The 26,545-nt window shown below is 39.1% G+C and overlaps 1 protein-coding gene across 1 annotated transcript; it reads right to left on the bottom strand.

The window, feature by feature from the left end:
- Positions 1–1,405: 1,405 nt before the first annotated feature.
- Positions 1,406–23,915, bottom strand: LOC115925873. The gene is made up of 7 exons (XM_030989912.1): positions 23,906–23,915; positions 21,907–23,486; positions 20,163–20,677; positions 18,602–18,650; positions 16,133–16,506; positions 15,515–15,563; positions 1,406–1,786 (listed from the first exon to the last, which is right to left on the bottom strand). Exons 1-7 carry the CDS (start codon positions 23,913–23,915, stop codon positions 1,406–1,408), a joined length of 2,958 nt encoding a protein of 985 aa, XP_030845772.1.
- Positions 23,916–26,545: the final 2,630 nt, after the last annotated feature.

The raw sequence follows: 26,545 nt of genomic DNA, 5'->3' as shown, positions 1-26,545 counted from the left end.
CAGAAGAAGTACGGACCAACGAGACATTGAGAAAGAAATTTGCCTATATTATGGAACGATAAACAAATTATTAAACTATAATCAGAAGAAGGTTAGCATTATTATAGTCGTTATACACATGGGGCCGTATTCTGAAATCGTGTCTAACTTAGTCACGTCTGTTTAGTTAAACAGGAGTTAGACAAGACTTCAGAATACTGGCCATGGAATATACGAACACTGACCCAACATGGAACAATAATAATAACGTACAGCAGTGACCCGCACTTCGAGGGTGCCGGCTAATGTTGAAAGATTCGACAGATGATTCTCCAGTCTACCGCGCGTTGTACTCCCACAGACGTCGAACCTATGTTTAGAAAACAAAGAGATGGAAGTGAGGTGCGTTGAGAGTAAGAGTAAAGAAAAATAAGTTGAGAGAAAAAGAGAGAGAGAAAGAGAGAGAGAGTCAGAGAGAGAGAGAGAGAGAGAGAGCAACAGACAAAGACAGAGAGAGAGACAGAGAGAGAGGGAGGGGAGGGGAGCATAAATAAAGAAAGGGGAAAATGATATAGTAGAGAGTAGTAGTAGAGAGACAGACATACAATAGGGTTCTAGGACACCTACCCCCTGGACATCCAACCCCGGATAACCACCCGAGTCAACTACCCCCTAGAACAACTACCCCCCTAGGGAAACCACCTTCTAGGACGACTACCCCCTGGGACAACTACCCCCGGCCAAATACCCCCAGTAAACTACCCTATGGGACAACTAACCCCTAGAACAACTAGCCCCTGGGTCAACTACCCCAAGGACAGCTACCCCGGACAACTAACCCCTACGACAACTACCCCCGGACAACTATCACCCGGACAACTACCCCAGACAACTACCCCCTACGACAATCATCCTCTAGGACAACTTCCCCTGGGGGTAGTTTTCCTATGGGGTAGTCGTCTGGGGTAGTTGTCCGGAGGTGGTTGCCCTAGGGGGTGTTGTCCTAGGGGATAGTTGTCTGGGGGTAGTTGTCCGGGAGGTAGTTGTCCCGGGAGATAGTCATCCTGGATGGGGTAGTTGTCCCAGGGGGTAGTTGCCCTACGGGGCAGTTGACTGGGGTGGTTATCCGGGGGTGGATATCCAGGCCAGGGGGTAGGTTTCCGGATATGTTAAAAGAGAGAAGGGAAAAAAAGAAAGAGAAACAGACAGAGAATGCGTAAAATATTATAACTTTAGATTCATTTGTCGGGATTTATTTGTCAGATTTTCACTTTGATAAACAAATTGATTTTGTAGACCTAAGTTAATTTGTTTAACGAGAAAAAGCAACGCGGGGGGGGGGGGGGGTGGGGAAGGGGCCATTTTGGATAGAATAGAATCATCTCATAGGATTTTAATCTATTTTATAAAATATTAGAACAAGAACCTACCATAAATGTGACATCGTCTTCATATGTCTGGAGCACTCGATGAGGTAAACCAAGTCTTCCTCGTCTGCGCACTTCACTCCTGATATATCTATCTGCTGCAGGTTCTTAGTGTGTTCATGAATTAGAAGACCCAGCCCTTTCAGCGTCTCTCTCGATACATTTTTCTTCTCTGGTGGGAGTGATGACGGTGCTGTAAGGTTGATGTGTGTGAGCTGCTGTCTTTCGGTCCTACGAAGACCAGCCGTGATCTGAGGTATGTCTCTCTCTGCATCATCGATAGTAATATCGATTTCTATCAAGCCAGGGAGCGATGAGAGCAGAACTTCATAGCTTTGTAACGTCACTCTCACAACTGAGAGTTTTGTGACGGATGGAAGCTCAGGAGGAAAAGGAGGGAAACTGAGAGAGGAGTCTGAGATAGTGAGATGTCTCAGTGAGGTGAAGGATCTGAGACAGGACCACATCCTGGTAGTTATTTCAGTAGATAGCTGACATTTCATTACCTAAAGGATGGATAACGAAATACAGAGAAACTAGATTGATGCACCACGCTGTTATGCGAAACAGGGGACATAATGAGACCCCCACCCCCTTTAACTCAAAGTTAAGCTTCACTGTGGACATGATATTACACATAAACGATGATTTTCATAGTACACTGATATTGGCTGGTAGTGCGGGAAGCGCGGCCGCGGGTAAATTATCATGGCCGAAAATATAAAGCCCTTGCAATCAAAAATTATATATTCTACGATGGCTAATCTCCGCATTTTTTTTCTTTCTTTACGGCGTGGTAACGCCCTAAATTACAGCGTTAAAACGCCCTATTCTGTATTTTAGTGTTTTATCATTTTTGGTTCTGTCAAAATCCTAACTTCAGTCAATACCTCTACATGTATATTTTATATACACTGTCGCTCATAAAGGTGGAATATTTTTTTTATCCCAATTTATGGAATTATTTAAAAAATAATTTAAAAATAATAGATCTAGATAATAGTATACATTCTCAGATTTTATTGAATAATAATTTGCCAATGTGTGTTTTGCGTGACTGCTAAAGCATGTGTATGCTACTATGCTTATCAACTAGGGGACCTATGCCCCAAGTCATAAATAACCGTAATGAGGATTAATGCCCCACAAATGGGCACTAATATAGCACATCGACACGGTTTTGATCGTGGGGCCTCACAGTTACGAGGCCATTGCTTTGTCACTGAACCATGACTGTACGCAGCGGGGGCTAGGGTAGGGGGCAGTTTCCATAAATTAAAAAAAACAAACAGAAAATGCAATAAATTTTCAATAATTTATTGCATTTTTCCCCGGTTCCCAACATAAAAAAAATCTTCTGTTTGCCCATGCCTTGAGCCATAATGCATGGCCGTCCAGAGGGTTTTTATTAATTATGAACATTGAGCCAGATTGAGGGTGATGAGAAGTGGTTGGGCTCGGTGATGTAGCCTGGATGGTATGGGGCTAGTGGAGGGGGTGATTAAGAGCATATGCGCCGGAAGTGGGGGGGGGGGGGGGGGGGGGCAAAAAAAAGACCCCCCTAAAAAAAAAGCAGTGAAGGAGTAAAGATGGTTTGTATTTTAATAAAACCTGAATTAAATCACAATCAAATTATATTCCATTAAAAAAAAGGAAAGTTAACAGGATTTTAATTTCCTCTACATTCCGCATGCCCTAATTATATTTATCAATGGAGGTTTTTATAATAGCGATACGCGCATATCGTAGAAATATTGTGAGAGGATGGGAGAGCGTGTGTGTTTTATATTATAGAGGTGAGAAGACATGAGCCCCTGACAGGGGCGGCGATCCGGGGGGGGGGGGACGGGGGGGGGACACTTCCCCCTTGATTTTTGTAGGGGGGATCTTCCCCCCCGGAAAATTTAAAAAGGGCAACCAAATAATGTACAGCAAATACTGACTAAAGACTGCAACACACTATTAGGCTTTGGATGGTTTAAGAGTGCAGCGTTTAGACAAATAAAAATGCCAAAAATTCTGGCTCGGGAGCTATGCTCCCTCGCATAATATCCTTCAAAATGTACGAGTAAATATTGTAGAAAAGTGAAGTATGAAAAAGTACATTGTTTGTTTCATACTATAATTTTGCTAAGGAATTTTGTAATACAACAAAACTTCAAAACCTGTGAGGGGGTAGTCACTTTCGTCACCTTCACCCCTCTCATTCACTATGCTCACTCACTCGGGCTTGGGGGAGTCCCCCCCCCCCCTCCCGATAAAATTCAAACGTGTTTTATTTTTAATTCGATACCAGTGACTAATTTACAAATGTTGCTGAAATGGCATGATTTTCCCTGAGCTAGCATCCAGGGGCTCTGCCCCCTGTACCCCATCAAGGGCCCTAAGGCGGGCCCCTAGTTGCTCAGCTGACCATAATTAAATGCGTAAAACACTTGAGATTCGGGGGCTCCCCCTGGACCCCACCAGGGCCTTAAGCGGGCCACTGGATGCTCATCTGACCATATTCAAAAGCCTAAAACCCAGGGCTTCCGGGGGCTCCGCCCCTAGACGCCACCAAGGGCCCTAAGGCGGCACCTGGATGCTCATCATATCGTAATTTAATGCCTTAAATCGCTGAGCTTCTGGGGGCTTCGCCCCCTGGACCCCACTCCGATTAGTGACCTGCATGCAAGTGTCACAAATAAGGTATCAAAATATGCTCATCTGACTCTTATTAAATGCCTTAAAAATCTGAGCTTCATGGGGCTCCGCCCCTGGACCCCATGCTAATTTACGCCCACTTGCTTTGCTCTATCTGATCACAAATACGTTAGCCCCCCCCCCCCACTCCGACTTTGGAAAACGTTCGGCGGGGCCTGCATGTAACATGTAAGAGCGCCCCTGAACACTGACGTACTGATGGTGGTATTTCTAATTTGATACCAGTGATTTATAAATGTTGCTGAAATGACATGATTTCCCGGTATTTTTGGGTAAATCGTACCATATTGCTCCGGTTGTCTCATTCTCACCAGCACAAACGTAGCTAGTTCGCCGTCTATAGAACGTATATAGCATACGGCAATCGGCGGATCAGACGACACTTGATAGTGATTTCGTTTGTGAGATTGCTTTGCTAAATATAACATACAAGAACCTTTTCCATATCTTTAAACTATCATTGATATCTGATAATTAAACAGTTAGTAAAATAAACCTACCAAACTACATAATACAATGAAATACTTGACTGAAAGTAGGGGAGTTTGATGTGGTGCACAATTGCACCCCTCTGTTAATAATCAAATAGTCCATGGTGTTTTATGAATGTTCATGTTTTTGCTTACCTCGGCAAAATGTTTGCCTATAGTAAATGCCTAAAACTCATAAATTTACGAGGCTCCGCCCCCTGGACCCCACCAAGGGCCCTAAGGCGGGCCCCTGGAGGCTCGTCTGACCGTGATTAAATGCCTAAAATCCATGAGTTTCAGGGGCTCTACACCCTGGACCCCAACAAGGGCCCTAAAGAGGGCTCCTGGAAGCTTATCTGACCTGAATTAAATACCTAAAACCTCTGAGCTTCCGGGGGATCTGCCCCCTGAACCCCACCTAAAGCCCCATGGCGGGCCCTTGGAAGCTTATCTGACCTTAATTAAAAACCTAAAAACCTCTAAGCTTCCGGGGACTCTGCCCCCCTGGAGCACAACAAACCCCTGAGCTTCCACGGGCTCCCCCTGGACCCCCGCCAATTAGTGACCTGCCAGTGCCAGTATTTTAAAAATAATAGGTCTAGATAATAGTATACAATCTCAGATTTTATTAAATAATAATTTGCCAATGTGTGTTTTGCGTGACTGCTAAAGCATGTGTATGTGATTATGCGTATCAACTATAGACCTACGCCCTTAAGTCATAAATGACAGTATTGAGGATTAATGCCCCACAAAACGGCATTAATATAGCACATCGACACGGTTTTGACCCTGGGGTCTCACAGTTACGAGGCCATTGCTTTGTCAATTAACCATGAATGTACGCAGCGGGGGCTAGGGTAGGGGGCAGTTTTACGTATATAAAATGAAAAACAGAAAATACAATAAATTTTCAATATATTGCATTTTACCCCGGTCCCAAACATAAACAAATCCTCTGGACCTCATGCATTATGGCTCAAGGCAAGGGCACACAGAGGATTTTGTTTATGTTGGGAACCGGGGTAAAATGCAATAAATTATTGATAATTTATTACATTTTTTTTTTTTTTTTTTAAATTTATGGAAACTGCCCCTAGTTGATAAGCATAGTAGCATACACATGCTTTAGCAGTCACGCAAAACACACATTGTCACATTATTATTCAATAAAATCTGAGAATATATACTACTATCTAGATCTATTATTTTTAAATTATTTTTAAAATAACTTCATAAATTGGAGTAAAACTAAAATATTCCAACTATATGAGCGACAGTGTAATACGCCACTGCCCCTGGAAGGTGAGCCCCCTGAATGTTTGCCCCCCTCCCATCCCAAACTGCTTCCGGCACGCCTGGTTAAGGGGATAAAAAGGAAATTACCTACTTGCTTTGAATGCCCAAACCTATCACCCTAAAACAACCCTACCCAAAGTTTATAATCAATAATATTTATTAAAAAAACACCTTAAAACGACGATGCAGCATGGATGGATAGGGCTAGCGGTAGACGGTAGGCACAAACTGTACTATAAACCATAATAGTTGGAGCTATTTATTATATCATAATACTGATAAAGGGGCAATTCCACGGTAACTCTCGTTACAGTGCAGAACTTTCTCTGATTTCGTTGAATTTTGCAGACGTTTTTTTACCTGACCTACCATCCTATACGATAAAGCTCAAAACTTTGCTTTTCCAGACATGGCATGTTCTACGAAGATCCATTGTAACAACTTCTACCGTAACAGTTCCTGGGTGAAAGCGATTCGGAAGTAGTTCGTTTCAGACTTACGCTGTAGGGGGGGGGGGGGGGATTTGAATGAGTAAATCAATAGAAAAAGGAAATGCTATTAGAGGATGGATCGATGGTTAACTCATAGCCTGCCATAAGGATGCATGCACGCTATTGTTATGGTGCCACGTACACTTCAGCAAGCTACTGCTCCTCTGCTTCTTGCATGTCTATACGCATATGTAATAGTATAGTATTAATGACTGCTTTGAGAAAACTATTTCTCGAATATTAAAGCAGTCATTAATACTGTTATATGCCGAAAAAAAGAGTCAACTTATGACACCACCTTGGCCTTTATCTAGTTTATCTGCACGGTTGTTTTTTATGAGTGTATCTTTGAGAGTAGACTAAAAAATAAAAAATAAAAAATAAAAAAACTTTTGACGAAGATGGGATACGATCTCTTGCGCACCAACGATGATGTGAGTAAAATCACCGCCTGAGACCGCTCGGCCATCGCGCACTGTTAATTAAATGCTCGCAGTTTTCTCTGATATATAGATTAAAATGGATTGAAAACGGCTTCGCGTGCTGGAAACTTCGCGGCAGCTCCATTAAACGGGCCCTTCTTTTACTTTTGCAATGCATTGGCACGAACTTAGATCAAGATCTATCGGCAGATGTTGTTTTTGGAAGTTTATTTTCGTCTTCATGTCAACAATGCAAGATAAAATTGTCGGTAAGATAGATCGAGATTCAATTGTATTGAAATTACCGACCAATTCATCGCACACGTACGGTATCCTCGATCGCTCAGACCATTTTTTAACATGTCAACCTATGGGTATTTCACCAAGACTGAACTATTTCCCTGGTAACCATGGTTACTGGGATTTTAGAACTACTTTTTAGAACTATTACATGGGTTTGGAATTTTACCGGGAATTTTACAGGAATAGCTAAAGTTTATGAATGCAATTTCGACCAATCAGATGGCTGGATTTCTTAAGTGAGGTATATAACAGTTATTGTTCATGCCCATTGGACTGTGCCTTCCACTCTCCACATTCCACCTCATAGAATTTCGTTCATTCAAAAAGTTTGATCAAAAGAGTTTTCTTAATGATTTAAAAACTATGCCATGGCATCTTTTCAAAGATATTAGAAATGTTGATCTTGCCTGGGAAACCTGGGAACACCTATTCTTCTCAGTCGTAATCAAGCATATTCCGATGTGCCACAAACGAGTTCGTAAAAATGCTTGTCCATGGATAACGGACGATTTTGTTCCTTTAATGAAACAGCTTGACTTTTTTTCACAGAGCTGCTATACTTACAAAAGGCGATGAGTTGTGGAATAGTTTAATACAGAACCCTTAAAATCTAAGCTATACATCTTATTAGAAAAGGGAAGAAAGAGTATCACTGTAACTTTATTAATGAAAATCGTGGAAATTCTCGGAGCATATGGAAATGTCTAAAACATGTAATTCTTAGGTCCAACAAGATCTCTCCGCATAGTTAGGAAATTGATGGTTTTTCGTATATCACATCCACCTACCATAGCTAATGAATTCAATAACTTTGTTTACTACCTGTTCTTTAAATATAACGAAAGACCTGAAAAGTACTAAAACTGAATCTCCGATTGGTAATGATATTCCCGTTAATCCAATAGCAAAATTTGATTTGGACGATGTGTCTGAGGACTTTGTCATTAAGGAAATTGATCGCATGTGCAAAGATAAAGCCACTGGCGATGACCAGATTTCTTGTCATCTTCTAAAAATGACGAAATATGTGATAGCAGAATCGTTAACCGATATCATAAACGAGTCTTTGACCACGGGATGTGTACCCAATGGCTGGAAAGCTGCTCGAGTTATTCCTATTTTTAAAGCTGGTGATATGTCTAATCCAAGCAATTATCGCCCAATTTCCATTTTGTCTGTTGTTAGCAAAATCATAGAGAGGGCTGTACATCATCAACTTTCTGAGTTTATTGAGGATAATAATATCTTGAACTCTAATCAGTCTGGGTTTCGAGCAAAGCATTTAACAACAACAGCTCTCATGAAATTTGTAAATAATTTATCATGGAACATTGAAAACAGAAAGATCTCTGGTGTCGCATTTATCGACCTTTGTAAGGAATTTGCCACCGTTGATCACAATCTTTTATGAACAAAATTAACTGCCACTGGATGATCTCATGAATATGTAAAATGGTTTAGATCTAATATTTAACCGGTCGTAAACACTTTGAAAGTGCTAAATCTAACCAATTAACAGTATTGATGGGCGTACAACAGGGGTCTATATTGGGTCCTTTATTATTTTCCATCTATATGAATCGTTTACCAAATAGTATATCTGGTGGTAATGTGGATATGTATGCAGACGATACCACTTTAACCGTAAGTGGAAGTAGCGAAGCTGAGCTTGAACAAAACCTTTCTTTCGCATTGCGAGAATTAATAGTATGGATTATTCAAAACCGCCTTGTACTAAACACAGAAAAAAACTTGCGTCATGGTCATAGCTTCGCGTGCAAATTTGAATAAAATAACAACCTTCAACGTTTCTATAAATGGAAAGGCATTGAAAAGAATTAACGTCGTCAAATGTCTTGGTATATTAATTGATGAAGAATTGAATTGGTTGACAAAGTACCAAAAGTAACGCAAAGAAATATCAGGGTATTAAAACGAGCTAAGGACTATTTACCAATAACATCTTTAAAGTTGCTGGATAATGCACTCGTATTGCCTCACTTTGATTATTGTTCCTATGTGTGGTCAAATCGGTATCAGGAACGAACGGATAAACTCAAGAAAATTAAAAAACGAGCTGCTAGAATAATTTCAAACAAAAGTTATGAGACTCCATTAGCAATCTTAAATGGATGCCAATTGAGAAAAAATTTGAATTTCAGCGTGTTAGTATGATGTACAAATGCCCTCATCATTTGGCGCCATCCTATAAGAAAGTTTAATTCAAGTAAGTGACATTCATCAGCATAATACGAGAAAGGCAGTTGAAGGTTTACTTTCTGTGCCAAAGTATAAAACAGAATTCTTTTAACATAGACCCCTCGTTTCTTCAATTATAGCACGGAATCGGTTGGACAGATCATTGAGAATGGCAAGCTCTGTGAACACCTTTAAATACATGTTCAAACAATCTTGCATTTATCGATTCCCAGAAAGATAAGTGATGAGAGGAATTAAGTTTAGTGTCCGTTTTCTTAGCACTGAATGTAGGACGATATAATGCTTTTCAAACTTAAAGAATGTTTTCATATAATTTATTATCAGTTATAAATACATTTGTATTGTTAATGTTATTTAGAGTGCACATTCAATTGTTATATACTAGATTACATGCATTAACTTTTCATATTATCCAGTAATTTACTATCCTGTAATATATTTTGTTGTTGTAAATATGTATATAACAATTGAACTCTCAAAGTATATGTTGCCTTTTTTCAAGGTCTAATAATTACCGAAATATGCTAATTATTACTTTTCATCAGATTAAAAACTAATTACTGTCTAAGCTATAATTTTTAATTAAAATATTATAATTATGCAACAACGTTTTCTTGAACGAAAAAGCAAAGCAAAAAACAACAAAAACAAACTATTCTTTTATTACGAGGATACCAAATACTTTGTATATATGTTTATACTTCCTTATTCTTATTCTTAATTTGGTTTATTGCTGTTGTGAATTTATGTTCAAGATTTTGTTGTTAATAATATTATTATCATATATATATTTGTTAAACTATAGTGTACCTCATTATGTTTAACAGGGCTTCAGGGAAGACCACCGTTATTGTTGATAATGAGTCACCCTGTCTAAATATCAGAAATTAATAAATATATAAATAAATCTCAGGTGAATTATAGACATCATTTTGCTTCCGGAGAAATGGGGGAATATAAATACAATACTGTTAAGGGGGGGGGGGGGGGGTAGGGAGCCCTTAACAAGTCTTTGAAGACTTATATCTTACAAACCTAATTATCTTGATCTTAATAACCCTGGTTATGTGTTTGTGAGACCAACTGCAAACTTTCCTTCAAATTAGGAGCAAAACCGTGAAGGTCACCGTTTACGCCTTAAAACGTCAAAGGGTTACCCTTGACGATTTTTTTTTAAAACGAAAAAGAAAACCTTTCTTTGATTTCGTTGAAGTGTGCATACATATCTTTACCTGACCTACCAATGAAATCCTCATACCTGAAAAATGGTTTCCGTGAAAATTGTTCAACTTCTATGTGTGTATTAAATTTTATATCACAACAAAATTGACGAAGGCAATTACTGTATTGGATTATTTATGGATCTGTCAAAAGCTTTTGACACCATTAACCACAACATACTCATGCGTAAACTAAATGTATATGGAGTAAGAGGGCTAGCTTTAGGTTGGTTTAAAAGTTATTTTAGTAATAGGTATCAGTATGCTTTGGTCAATGGTGTCCAATATCAAAGTAAACCTATTAAATATGGAATAACTCAGTTTTTCATTATCTCACAACAAAATTATTTTGTGTAGCGCCCTCTGAAAAAAAAACTCAACTATCCCTATAAGGTAAACACTATTTGATTCTCTTATACTGCGAACATCCACTACTTCTATTACAAAAACAGCCCCTGGATGAGAGCCCTTTGGGCATGATCCGTTACAGACACTGGCGAAAAAGTGGGGGGGGGGGGCGCCAGCCCCCCCCCCCCCCAATAAAAATGAACCATGACTTATTTTCAATTCCATATACAAATGGTGTATAAATGTTCGTGATATCACACGATTTTCAACAAAATGCGCGTTTCACCATTTATGTTGCAAACTGACACATTCCCAAATGGCCAGGAAGAGCATATGTTTTTTTTTATAGTCACTAAGGGCCGTTGCCACTAACAGTAACACTAGTAAAAAAAAAATCCTTTCCAGAAGCAACTGTGACAAGCACTGCCGGGCGTTCAATACTTACATCATGTAACACTGCATATGTACCGTTAAGGGGCCCAGTGGGGAAATTGAATTCAGACAAGATTAAGAGTAGTGAACGGTACAACGAATCGTCTTCTTTCTCTAATCATTTAATGAAACGGCAAAGCTTCCGCGCTTCGGAAGGGGGGGGGGCAACTGAATTCAGACTAGGATTAAGAGGCGAGAACGGAACAACGAATCGTCTTCCTTCTTTAATAATTTAATGAAGTGTCAAAGCTTCCGCGCTTTGCTCGGGAGGGGGGGGGGACTGAATTCAGACAAGAACACGATACACCGAATCGTCTTCTTTCTCTGATAATTTAATGAAACGTGAAAGCTTCCGCGCTTCGTGCGGGATGGGCGAATATGAATTCAGACAAGGATTAAGAGTAATAATTTATTGAAACGTTAAAGCTCCCGCGATTCGCGCGAGATGGGCAAAAATTAAATCAGACATGGATTAAGAGTCGGAACCGGTACAATGAATCGTCTTCTTTCTCTAATAATTTAAGTGTCAAAGCTTCCGCGCTTTGCTCGGGAGGGGGGGGGGGAACTGAATTCAGACAAGAACACGATACAACGCTTCGTCTTCTTTCTCTAATATTTTAATGAAACGTGAAAGCTTCCGCGCTTCGTGCGGGATGGGCGAAAATGAATTCAGACAAGGATTAGGAGTAATAATTTATTGAAACGTTAAAGCTTCCGCGCTTCGCGCGAGATGGGTGAAAATTAAATCAGACAAGGATTAAGAGTCGAAACCGGTACAATGAATCGTCTTCTTTCTCTAATAATTTAATGAAGTGTCAAAGCTTCCGCGTGTCGCGCGGGAGGGGGAAAACTGAATTCAAACAAGAACACGATACAACGAATCGTATGCTTTCTCCAATTATGTAATGAAACGTGAAAGCTTCCGCGCTTCGCGCGGGATGGACGAAAATGAATTCAGACAAGGACTAAGAGTAATAATTTAATGAATCGTCAAAGCTGTCTCGCTTCGCGCGGGATGGGCGAAAATGAATTCAGACAAGGATTAAGAGTAATAATTCATTAAAACGTAAAAAACTGCCGCGCTTCGCGCGGGAGGAAGGGGGGGGGGGAGAACTGGATCCAAACAAGAATTGAGAGTCGAGAATGGTACCACTGATCGTTTTCTTTCTCTAATAATTTAATGAAGTGTCAAAGTTTCCGTGCTTCGCGCGGGAGGGGGGAGACTGAAAAATAACTTAGTTCCTGGCCCTGGGATTATAGGGTTAAATTTGTAGACATTTGGACATTGGCATTAATATATTTGTCGGTAATTGGTTGCTCGTTTTGTCGGTAATCGGTGGCCTCTACACCCTCCCCACTCCCCCACTGACAAAGATCTAGCGACGCCCCTGATAACGACAAAGTTTATACACTCGAGAAACATTTTGCAAGTACTACTGATGAAGTACCGGACCACTGTCTTTGTGCATTGTGCAGCATCAAAGCATATACAACGTCTCAAGACGTGACAGATCACTTTTCTCTTACTTTTAACCAATCAGAAGGCCTCGTTTTTTTCCAGGAAGTGCCGGTGGAAAATAATGCTCCAAATGTGGTTCTCAAATTGCAAAAGATCCCTACTCTTGGAAGGGGTAGGAGAAAGCAATTATTTTTACATCATATTACTCCAGGAAGTGCCTGAAAATGCGACTAATTTGGTTCTAAAATTGCAAATGCTTCTTATCCTGGGAGGGGGCCAGAACCCCCTCCAAGACCCACCCACGCTTGGTCGCTCCGCTCCCTCGCCGCTAAAGCCTCGTTCGGTCGCTTCATCATTTTACATATATTTAACCCCATGCCATTTTGTGCCCCCCCCCCGGTAAGAAATTCCTGGATCCGTCACTGATGCCTATACCCCTTGAGTTTCGGGGGCTCCACCCCTGACCCCTGCCGGGGCTTTGCCCCTAGACCCCACTTTGCGAAACGTTCAGCGGGGCCTGCTGTTAGAGTGGGGTGCTGCGGATTTTTTTTGTCAGCTCCCCCAAACGTTTTTGCTCATTACGCCACTGGTTACAGATTACCCTGTAGAGGGGGACGGGTGTGGGTATTTAAATAAGTAAATAAATACGAAAAAGCAAAACCAAATTCTTCTGATTTGGCAGGGTATAGGGTGGATTGGTGGTTTAATTAATAAAGGGGATGCTGCCAAGTGAATCCCCTTCTCCCTCCACTAGCCCCTAACCAACCAGGTGGCATGACTTAGCCCACCCCCTTCTCATCACCCTAAAAAATCCTTCCCACTGTTCATAATTAAAAAAACAAACACAGAAAACCAGGTGGGTAGGCCTAATATATACTCCTTTATATCCCCATAACCCCCACCCCCTCGCACCACTTGCCCCTTATCATCTAGGCTGCATCACTATGCCAAAACCCTTCTCACCCCTCTCAAACAATCCTGCCTTATGTTCATAAACAATAAAACCCCAAGTAGGTAATTCATACTCCTTTTAACCCCACCCCCTCCACTAGCCCTTACCATTCAGGATACACCACCAAGCCCATCCATTCTCATCAGCCTCATCTAATCTTGCCCAATGTTCATAATTAATAAACCACCTAAAATTTAAACAAGGTAGGTAAACTCCCACGTTATATCCCCTTTTAAAAACAGGCTATTAAACAAGTAGGTGTGTAGATTCAATAACCAGTATGTCACTTTAAAACCCCTTCGTGCGCAGCAATGTGCACTGCCGTATGATAAAACATATAAATATATATATATATATATATATACAGTGCGACCCAGAAAAAACGAAACCGAGAATTATCGATGTTTTATCATAACTTAATCCCAATTATAATTAATAAATGACGCATATTTGTAAAGCTTAGCTTCTTCTCTTTCATTTGTTACAACTCATATGATGCATATTACACGCATGAGTGATTAAAACAATTTGAAGAAAGGAACCAAAATGTCATTTGGCGGGCGGTATCTGAATTTCGAAGAAATTCACATTACTAGAAAGTTCATTTTCTGCTCTTTCATATGACAACTCAATCAGGAAAAAGAGCCAGGAATAATCGTTCTGTTTATTTAAAGTGATGCTTGTATTTTCTTAATTTGATTAAACAAATTCGTTTTCACTGGCTGCCTGCCGTAGCAACAAACGGAATTGAAAAAACGCTTAACTCCGTTTCGTTGACGATCAGACGAAAAAAGAAAGAAAAAAGAAAATGCATACATCCTGGGGAAAAATACATCGATGGATAGGTGAATCTACAAAACTTTATTGACACATGTAGTATAATCAATTATAAAATAAAAATAAAAATAGAACACGAAATGTCTTAGCAGCTGCATAGGCCTCGATCAAACAATTATATAAGATAGATATCAAATTTAAAACGTAATGTAAGTATATGTAATTTTCTAGATAATAGGGTTGGCAATCATTTTAGATAGTTATTGCATATAATGCTGTAGTAGTAAGGAGAAACGGCAATGAACACATTTTATCGATTATAGGAAGATTTTTTATATTGGTATTTAAAACTGTCTACTGAATGTTTTGGATATCATTGGGAAGCTTATTCCAATTAACCGCTCCGGCATACTTAAAAGATTGTTTGAATTAGGTCACGTATAGTTTAGGCAATACTACGTTAAGACAGTTAGTATTTCTTGTATTAAGGCGATGGCGGTCAAAATACATTTGTATTTCGATTGATAAGCGAGGTGGAGCAATGCCCCTTATACATTTGAACATAAGCATAGCCATAATGACGGCGGTGATCAATAGTTTGTTCCTTCGCATGCTTTCTAGACATTAAAAAGGGTAATTATGATAACAGTGCTTTTCTCGAGCCGTCCAGCAGCCTTCGCCTCAAATTACACGCAGATATGTCAATGCAAACGATTGGTGCGTGTAGGGTTGCTTGTTTAATTAGGTATGAAGCAAAAATACGTTAGTTTGACCGTTTGGTCATTATAACCATCGACAAATGACTGGAAGTCAAATATGCTAATTACAACCCTTGCAATCAATATCACGTAACGAGTTGTCGACCAATCACACATTTTTATCTGTTAGAACTATATTCGCTTTGATCGCTAGAAAATAAGTTCCTTTGTGTTTTCCCATCAGGTGAAAATTGTGTATTGGTTTTCCTTACTATTAGATTTCGTATAGTTTTCGTTAAAAAGAATCTGCTTACCTGGACATCTGATTGTGTGTCGTAGTGAAAAGATCCACCATTAGTGGTCCTATAGTATTTCAAAAATAAAGTTGAAGGCGAAAAAAAGACACCATAAGTTTGTGTATGTCTTTTAGTGGGATTCATGGCATAACATTGATATCGGACACGGTCCTAGTGAGATAACTACAATTTTTTTTTGAAGAGATCATTCATTAAGATTTCAAACAAACATGACACGACAAACAATGTCTGGTGTTACGAGATTCACCATGAAAAATGATAATCAAAAGAAAAACCTGTAATAACTGTCTAAAAAACATTATTTTTAATTTTGTCAGTAGGGGTATTAAAATTAAAAGGAATATAAGTATAAAAAAACACGTAAAGATACCCCCTCCCTCCCTACCCCCCAGATAAAACTTCATGCAACCTCCTTTCGTCGAACGAATTGAAAATGTATTCGTAATTTCCAGGTGTCTGTATATTGTTGTCATTATATTGATTTGAAAGTTTTGTTTCGGCCTTTAATAGTTTATAGTTAGATTGTCTGTTTAATTTTGTCCGCTTTAATTTCATATATATATATATATATATATATATATATATATATGCATATTTGCATATAGCCTAACTCACTGAATATCAAATGAATTCAAACATGTTGACGACTCGACAAGTTCTACCAATGCTTCCTCGTCCAAGCACTTCAGCCCGGACAGACCTATCATATGCAGGTTCTTAGTGTGTTCTCGGATTAGACGACCTAGTTCCTTCAGCGTCTCTTTCGATATATTCTTCTTCTCTGGTGGGAGTGATGACGGTGCTGTAAGGTTGAAGCGTGTGAGCTGCTGTCTTTCGGTCCTACGAAGACCAGCCGTGATCTGAGGTATGTCTCTCTCTGCATCAGCGATAGTAATATCGATTTCTCTCACGCCAGGGAGCGATGAGAGCAGACCTTCATAACTTTGTGACGTCACTCCCTCAACTAATAGCTTTGTGACAGATGGAAGCTCAGGAGGAGAAGGAGGGAAACTGAGAGAGGAGTCTGAGATGGTGAGACATCTCAGCGAGCTGTAGGATCTGAGACATGACCAAATCCTAGCAGTCATTTCAGTAGATAGCCGACATTTCATTACCTGAAGGACGGAATACAAGATTGTTACGGCCACGGTAATGATGTTATGCGAAACCGGGTACACAGTAAGACATTCCCCCTTTTAAGGTTAAGCTTAACCCAGTAGCGGATCTACGTGCAGATTTTTCCGGCCCGGCCCCCTAGCCCCCCCCCCCAAAAAAAAGGTAAAAAATAGGATAATAACGTAAATTTAACCATTTTTTAAAAAACAAACAAAAGCGACCCCCCAAAAAAAAATATATCAATAAATAAAACAATTAAAAAATATACATATATTTTCGTCCCCCCCCAAAAAAACAATAAAAATTGTGGTTCTCCTCTCCATTAGCCCCCCCCCTCCCCTCCCCCCACTTGTTCACTGGCTGGATGAAACGCTTCTAAATTTGTTCTCACATACTGGACCCCCCCCCCCAAAAAAAAAAAATAAAAAAAAAGAAATAAAAATAAATAAGATATGTGCTCTTACCCCCCCCCCCCCCTCTACTTATTCACCAGCCGGCTGAGTCGGAGCTAAACATTTTCTCAAAAACTGGACCAAAACAAAAATGGGCTCAAATCCCAACCCCCCTCCCCCCGCCTATTCACCGGCCGGCTAAGTCAGCGCTTATTTCTTTTTCATAAACTGGACCAAATAAAAAAAAATGTGTTCTTATCCCTCCCCCCACCGCTTATTCACCGGTCGGCTGAGTTGGCGCTAAATTTTTCTCAAGATTTAGTAACCCCCCCCCCCCCCTTGTCACCGGCTAGATCCGCCCCTGGCTTCACTGTGGACATGAAACACATGACGATAATCATAGTATACTGATATTGACCGAGGGTGCGAAGCGCTGCGGGAAAATTATCACGACGGAAAATATAGCCTCCTTGCTATCAAAAAAGTATGTACTCAGTTCAGCCAGTTGATATCTGTTAAATGGTTTAGCCTTGATTGTACTTCGTTATAACAGACTTAAGGGTAATTGTGATTTCAGGCCTTGTGTTTTTTCTCGAGCCGTCTAGCATTCGTGTCAAACACCCGCTGCCATGACAATCAATGGAAGCGATGGATATATGTCGGGTTGTTAGGATATTGTTTGACTCAGAAGTACCCCAATAAGCGAGTTCGTAAATAGCTCTGGACCGCATTTCCCTAAAATATCCACAGATCTTAGACACGATGGATACTTCCCACCTGTGCATTTTAGAATAATCACTGCCAAAGTGATGGAGGTGCTTCATGAATACCTTTTGTTTGCCTCTTGAGAAGAATACTTCCACCTGTGTATCAGATAAATGTACTGTCGGTGCATAAATGAATACTGATTACATAACTTTCATGAGCACGATCCGAGTATTCGTCTCAATGGTTTTACAATAAGGGAGTTTACAGATACAATCTGCGCATGGGCAGATAAAGGTCATTTGTACCAAAAAGGTAAAACCCACATAGATGAATACTGGATATGCGCTCATGAAAGTTATGTAACATTATTTATTTATGCACCAACGGTACATTCTATGATACGCAGGTGGAAGTATTCTTTTCAAGAGGGCAAACAAAAGGTATTCATGAAGCACATCTAGGACTTTGGCAGTTATTATTCTAATATGCTCAAAGTGGAACTTCTCCATGTGTAAAAGATCTGTGGATATGTAGGGTCATTTGTACCATGTGCTATCTGTAAACTCCCTCATTTGGGTACGAATGACCTTTATCTGCCTATGCGCAAATCCTAATTACGAACTCGCTTATTTGACCGGTCAATGTAACCGTCAAATGACTGGAAGTCAAATATGCTAATTACAACCCTCGCAATCAATATCACTTAACGAGTTGTCGACCAATCACACATTTGTATCTGTTAGAACTATATTCACTTTGATTGCTAGAAAATAAGTTTTCTTTGTGTTTTCCCATCGGGTGAAAATAGTGTATTGGCTTTCCTTACAATTAGATTTCGTATATTTTTCGTTAAAAAGAATCTGCTTACCTGGACATCTGATTGTGTGTCGTAGTGAAAAGATCCACCATTAGTGGTCCTACAGTATTAAAAAAATAAAGGTGAAGGCGAAAAAAGACACCACGGAGAGATGTTTGTAAAATGTCTGGGACTCATGACATAATATTGATATCGGACACGGCCTGTGAGTACCATATGATACTTAAATGCAGAGAGGTCCTAGTGAGATATATCTACATTTTGTTATAAAGAGATCATTAAGATTTTAAACAAAGATGACACGATGAACAATTCCAGATGTTACGAGTAAATGCTAATAAAAGAAAAACCTATACAAACAGTCTAAAATCATGTTTACGTTGTCAGTGAGGGAATCAAATTAAAAAGAATTTAAGAAAAAGTTTCTCCATGCAACCTCCTTTCATCCCACGAATTGAAAATGTATTTATAATTTCCAGTAGTCTGTATATTGAATTCACTTAGAGATGTTGTTTTGATAGTTTGTAATACACCCAAAGACATTAACATCTTTATTGATAAAATTAGATGAAAAAACACATATTTTTGGCCTTTCTGACATTCTCTGAATTAGACTTTCTGTTTAATTTTGTCTACTTTAATTTCATATACACTGTTGGTCATAATGGTGGAATATTTATTTTTACCCCAGTTTAGGGAAGGATTTTAAAAAATAAATTATTTCTAATAGATCTAGATAATGGCATACATTCTCAGATTTTATTGGATATTAATTTGCGAGTGTTTGTTTTGCGTGACTGCTTAATCATATGTGTGCTACTATGCTAATCAGCTAAGGGACCTACGTCCTTAAGTCATAATTGACAGTAATGAGGATTAATGCCTCACAAAAGGGCACTAATATATAGCTGATCGACACGATTTTTATCCTGTGGCCTCACAGTAACGAGGCCATTGCTTAGCCCCTGAATAATGACTGTGCGCAGTGTTTGCTAGGGTACGCGGCCCCTTCCACAAATCCCCCAAAACGAAGAAAATGCAATAAATTGTCAAAAATTCATTACATTTTCCCCCGGCCCCCAACAGGAAAAATTCCTCTGTAGGGCCATGCATTATGGTTCGAGGCATGGCCACACAGAGGAATTTTTCCTGTTGGGGGCGGGGGGAAATGCAATGAATTTTGACAATTTATTGCATTTTCTTCGTTTTGGGGGATTTGTGGAAGGGGCCGCGTACCCTAGCAAACACTGCGTACAGTCATGATTCAGGGGCTAAGCAATGGCCTCGTTACTGTGAGGCCCCAGGATAAAAATCGTGTCGATCAGCTATATAAATTCCCTTTTGTGAGGCATTAATCCTCATTACTGTCAATTATGATTTAAGGACGTAGGTTCCCTAGCTGATTAGCACAGTAACACAAATATGATTTAGCAGTCACGCAAAACAAACACTCGCAAATTAATATTCAATAGAATCTGGGAATGTATGCCATTATCTAGATCTATTAGAAATAAATAATTTTTTAAAATCCCTCCCTAAACTGGGGTAAAAATAAATATTCCACCATTATGACCAACAGTGTATATGCATATTTACATAACGCCTAACTCACTGAATATCCAATGAATTCAAACATGTCGACGACTCGACAAGTTCTACCAATCCTTCCTCGTCCAAGCACTTAATCCCGGACAGACCTATCATATGCAGATTCTTAGTGTGTTCTCGGACCAAACGACCTAGTCCCTTCAGCGTCTCTCTCGATATGTTCTTCTTCTCTGGTGGGAGTGATGACGGTGCTGTAAGGTTGACGCGTGTGAGCTGCTGTCTTTCGGTCCTACGAAGACCAGCCGTGATCTGAGGTATGTCTCTCTCTGCATCATCGATAGTGATATCGATTCCTCTCAAGCCAGGGAGTGATGAGAGCAGACCTTCATAGCTTTGTGACGTCACTCCCTCGGCTAATAGCTTTGTGACGGATGGAAGCTCAGGAGGAGATGAAGGAAAACTTAGAGAGGAGTCTGAGATGGTGAGAGTATGTAGCATCGAAAATGATCCGAGGCGGGGCCATAGTCCACTCGTTACGTCGGTAGTTAGAGAAGACCCCTCGAACTTTACTGTCCGAACCTGGTGTTAAGATAGAGAGAGAGAGAGAGAGAGAGAGAGATAAAAAAAGGAGGGAGAAAGAAAGAAAGAAACAGAGTGAAATAGAGTGAGTGAGAGAGAGAGAGAGAATTAAAAACAGATTGTACGGATATAACAACATCATTGTTTGATGAAGATATCTATTTATTGTCTTGTTTTAATTATTGTGTAATGATTATTAAAGGGATCGTTTAACAATGTTAAATATGAGATACACGGCCCAACGTGTTATCAGTGTCTGTGATATGATGTAATATTGAAGCCCTAAAAAAATTGCGCTTCAAAATGATCAAGAAGTGCCTCAAAAAAGTAAAAATCTTTGAGTGACCGGTTTTACCATACTCGTTTTCCCCAATAGACTGTAGTGTTATGAAAACCGTCAGGCGAACGGTTTTCAAAATTTGTAATTCCAATCATTAATATCTTGATAATCAGACAGGCGATCGGCTTGTAAAATTCATGGGGTTCCTGACTGACCTAAAGGTTTATAATTATCATTGCATCATGAGCTTAATCCAGAATTTTGTTTCAGAATTTGAGACAAAGTTACCGGATCCCTTTAAAGCAACCCGAGACTGCGGCCTGATCTTGCCTGTAAATATTTGGTAAGTAAAGGAAGGTCCCTCCCCCACTTTTTTTTAGTAACATTAATAAGTAATTTTCAAATAGATTTGTTCAAAATAGAATCTACAAACCCTTCGGCGTACATAGGCTTCATGCTTATATTGACGGCGTCTCGTCATTTCCTTATACATATATGAGTAGGCCCTACGGCCTATTTCTTTTAATTATTATTATTTTTTTTTTAAATTTGTTTCTGAAATGCAGTATAATCTAGGCGACAGGTGGCCAAAACGTAAAATGATAACTATTTGATTTTTTCCCAGTATGAATCATATGTCTTGATCATGAGGTCTATATCACACAACGTGATTTATTATACATATTTCAAATAAGGTTCAGGAAAAAAAATGAAGTCTGTCAATTGTACATTTAGTGTGTGTGTCCATTTATTTGTAAAGCATGATTAGACGCTGTTAATTATACATGAATATTGAATAAAAAACAAAAATATAGAAAGCTCCTTTGAATTACAGTTATGCCAGAGGAATGAAATATAAACAATCATAACAAATTGATATTTCTATTAGTATGTTGTAAACAAATACAATTTGTTAAATGGACGCATAATATTTGGAAATGAGCAATACCTCACGTTTCAGTTGATGTGGAAGGTTTTGAATCCCAACGACAGTGTAGAACGTCGGTGACTTGAGAACCATACTCTGCGCATTCAGGCATCTTTGAACCAACGAAGAAACGTTTCCTTCAATACCCCTGCTCTCGGAGGAGCAGTCAAGGAGAATGCGATATCGCTCGCTCTCATCTAAAAAGTTGTTGGAAAGGAGCGCCTCCATAATTCGTGCACAGAGGCTGTTATCCGTGCCAGCCGCGAATCGGATAAGATTTTCATAGTCACCGATGTTTGCGTTGATCTTGTGCAGAACTCTGTCCAGCATAGAAGTCTGCCAGGGCCACAGCCGCTTTTTCGATTGAGCAGCAAGGTGTTTCCCAGCCGAGTGTTCCTGAGCGAGTTTGTGATAAAACTCAATGGAAGTGGAAGTGGTCTTGTGAGTTTTAGGGAGATTTTTTGTTGTATCAGTCGTCTTGGATAATATCCCAAGCTCACATGCCCTATCAAGGATAGCAGACACTCCTCGGAAATCATGGGGCGTGAAGACTAGCTTCTTAGAATCACCGAGTAGACCAGCCAGAGCAACCTTACCCAGTTTGCAAACGATTGTGCCTAATTTTTCGACCGTTATTTTGCCTTTTGATTTCGATCGAGCATTGGCATGGTGCATCAAAAAAACATTCACGCTGTCTAATAATTCTGTTTGAGTTGCAGTTTCATTGTTCAAACTCCCATCGCTCCATAAATGACAGACCATGAGACAAAATAGAGGTGTTTTAGAAAGTTCATTAATGAGTGGTTGTTCATCAAAGTAAACCTTCAGACCATGTCCATGTCCACGACAAGGATTCGAAGTCGAAGCAAAGAACTTGTCGATGTACTCACGTGAGCTCTCTCTCGAGAATCCTTCGATCCACATCTTTGTGTATACCGTGGGAAGATCACCTTGATTGAAGAAGTTCTCTAGGTGAGGGCGTGTTGTTACAAGGACTCGACACTCTGGAAATTCCTCCCAGCGGATGACACTGACCATATTGCTCTCTGAGGAAATACCGGCATACTCATCTAGTCCGTCTAGTATGATGTGACAAATTCCCTGATTCTCTCTAATGAAACTCTCCAGACCCTCTGGTGTAAGATCCTCAACATCACTCAAAAGCTGGGACTTGATAGCTTCTCCGATCGATGTAAGCTTGCTTGTGCTTCGGAATTTCACAACAAACAGAAGTGGCAGTTCTTCTAATCCTGAACCTTTTTCTCTGTGAACCCAGTCGTAAGCCATCTTTGCGACAGCTGTGGTCTTCCCTCTTCCAGCGGGGGCCGAAATGAGGATTCGAGTTGGCAGTCTTCCGTTTACTTTCGTTGAAAATATTTCAGTAACAGAACCCTGAAGTATTTCCTTCTTGTTCGTGTCTTGTTCACGAGCGTCCTTCTTCACCATTGTAACCACCGTGTGCATCTCTTCGAACTCAGCATTATAATTCTTGTCCCATGGCTTCATTTGAATTTTGCACAATTGGTTTACGTACTTATTCTCCAACTTTTCGCGACATCGCTGAACATTCAGTGATGCGGTGATCTTCTTACTGTAGATATCTGGAATGATACAAGCATATAAAGCATCAAATGTGTTATTATACTCCACTTTTTGGATTACTGTACTTTAACTATCTGTAACAAATTTCAATTTCTCGAGAGCACATGTATGTTTAATGCTGTGTTGGTGAAACTGAAGCGAGAGGGGCCGGGAAGCACCACACATAAATCCTCAATTTATGTACTTGATATGGACAAGATCCAGACCTCTTTTAATTTAGACCGCACCTCCCCAAAACTCAAAAAAGCTTGCAAAATAAGTTTTTTTCTTAATTTAATGACTTTCTTTTGTTAAGGTTTCATGTTAAGGTCAGTTAGGCCTGACTTTATTTTGTTAAGGTTTAGGCCTAAGTCAATCTACATTTGTTTTAATCGATTGCACTTATGCAAATTTAAAAATCAAGCTTTCCGGTAATTACCGGAAAGCATGGCTATGGAAAAATCATGCGTCTGGTAATTACCGGTAAATCTGTAAAATATAAAAATGTTGTATTTTCGACAATTTTTGGGGCCCCATCTTATAAAACAGATGATGCACAGGTTTAATTCGTGGGTCGGTGGAATTGTGTGCACGCGGTACCTTTGAATTTGTTCTAAAACCATTCAAAGGTACCTTGTGCACACAATCCCTACCGACGCACTCAAACCTGTGCATCATTTGTATACTGACAAACAAGTCCAGGAGTATATATAAAAATATATTTAAATGAATATATGCCGGGTCAAAATGACCTGACCGAACGAAAGTAATAAATGAGAAAATTATTGCCCCATATTACAATCATACCTTGGCTAGTCTCCTTGTGGTCTTGTGAGTCCTGCTGGTTAGGTAGATAATTACCTGCAAGGGATTCACAATATATTGTATGTATTATCCCATAGCACAAGCAAGAACACTCTAGCAACAAAATACGGTTTAGATAGGGGTCCAAGAATAAAGAATGTTTGAGGGAAGTAACTCAAATTGACTATTAAGGATAATGAATATAACCTTAAAAGAAACCTACGACATTAGGAATAATTCCTTAATTTTTTAAAATTTCAGTTATCGTTTCTTTATTTAACCTTAATGTTAGTCCAGTATTGATAATGTTAACACCAAACTTTTAGTTTTAGTTGCCTAAATAGCAGTGGAATCAGTAGTAATAGAGATATAGTAGTATAGTAGTAGCAGCAGCAGTAGGAGTAGTAGTAGTAGTAGAAGAGGAAGAAGAAGTAGTAGTAGTATTAGTATTAGTAGTAGTAGGTCTAATAGGCCTAGAAAAAGTTGTAGAAGTAGGCCTAGTAGTGCTAGTTGAGTCGTGGAATAGTAGTGATAGTAGTAGAAGTATGATTATCATTAGTACCATGAGTTATACTAGTAGTAATAGTAGTAGAAGAAGAAGAAGAAGAAGTAGTAGAAGTAGTAGTAATAGTAGTAGAAGGTAGTAGTAGTAGTAATAGTAGTAGTAGTAGTAGTAGACATAATAGGACTAGCAGTACTAGCTACGTAAGTTGTTTGAGGGAAGCAACTCAAATGATTATTAAGGATGATGAATATCACTTTAAAAGAAACCTACAACATTGGGCATTACTGGTAGTTTTCATTGATTTAAGGTACTGTTCCTTCATTTAGAAAAAAGAATGTATTACACCAAACAGTTTGAGCAGGCTAATGATTCTTCCTCCAAGTGGAAGATAATAAATAATATTCTGAAAAGGGGGAAAATATCTCATTCAACTGTGTTTAGGCACACTGATATTACTGTAACGGACCCATATGACATTGCAAATTATTTAATAATTATTTTTCAAACATAGGTGCTGAACAGGCCTCGAAAATCAAAGGGTGTAGCAATAGTTTTCGTGATTTCCTTTTTGATTCCTCTGTAAATAGTATTTTTTTAAACCCTACAAATGCAGTTGAGGTACTAGGTATATTGCATCACTCAATTCCAGTCATTCAACTGGACATGATGAGATGGATTCACATTTGCTAAAAACATAATTGGAAGTATAATTAAACCCCTCGTTTACATATTCAACCTATCATTGGTGTCTGGTAGTGTTTCCTCAATGATGAAAATTTCGAAAGTAATAACCATCTATAAGAAAGACGATGCTAGTTCATTCAGTAATTATCGGCCCATCTCAATACTTTCATGTTTTTCTAAGATATTAGAACGACTCGTTTATAATAGAATATATCCATTTTTGACTGACAACAGTTTACTTAATAATTATTAGTATGGATTCAGGAAGTTTCATTCAACGGAATTTGCTATTTTAAAATTATATGATAGGGTATCATCTGCCTTAGCCAAACACGAGCATGTTATAGGAATTTTCATGGATTTAAGCAAGGCATTTGATACCCTCGATCATGACATACTTTTACACAAGCTTTACCATCACGGGATACGTGGTGTACCTTTAAATTGGTTTCGTAGTTACCTTTCTTGTAGAAGTCAATATACAATATTTAATATGCCAAATCGACCATGTCTTAATTTAACCCGAATTATGAATTTAATCTTATTACTTAGTTTGAATTATAAATTGAATGTGATCGGGATTTGAAATGGATTTGATCTGAATTACGAATTGAATGTGATCGGGATTTGAAATGGATTTGATCTGAATTACGAATTGAATTGGTCTAAATCTTTAATTGTATTTAATCTGAATTGCGAATGAATTTAATCCGAACTTGAACTTAATTTAACTACTTAGTCTGAATTTATGAATCGAATTTTAGTCTGCATGTTGAACTATCGCATTTGTTGTTACCTATGTCCAAGTTAAATGTTCTACTCTGTACCCATATGTATCTTATTGATGTTTATAATGTGTAATCTTGTACTGACATGCAAATGAAACAAATTTCCAATCATTGGACAATAAATTTGAATATGAATATATATATGAATATGAATATGTCATCAGTTACGTATGGTGTGCCCCAGGGCTCTATTTTAGGCCCGCTTCTTTTTGTTTGGATCTACGTTAATGATATGTCCAATGTCTCTTCCTCACTACAATATATATTTTTTGCTGATGACGCTAATATTTTTTGCTCT

The sequence above is a fragment of the Strongylocentrotus purpuratus genome, unplaced genomic scaffold, assembly GCF_000002235.5.
Source record: "Strongylocentrotus purpuratus isolate Spur 01 unplaced genomic scaffold, Spur_5.0 spur5_scaffold_19, whole genome shotgun sequence".
NCBI lineage: Eukaryota > Metazoa > Echinodermata > Echinoidea > Camarodonta > Strongylocentrotidae > Strongylocentrotus > Strongylocentrotus purpuratus.
Note: the sequence above shows the minus strand (reverse complement) of the source record. Positions and strands in the feature narration are given on the sequence as shown.

Coding starts and splice junctions, on each gene's coding strand:
- LOC115925873 (XM_030989912.1), bottom strand. Junction 16,507..18,601: donor ACACACAATCAGATGTCCAG/GTAAGCAGATTC, acceptor TCTCCTCCTGAG/CTTCCATCTGTCACAAAGCT. Junction 15,564..16,132: donor TTGAATTCATTTGATATTCA/GTGAGTTAGGCT, acceptor GAAATACTATAG/GACCACTAATGGTGGATCTT.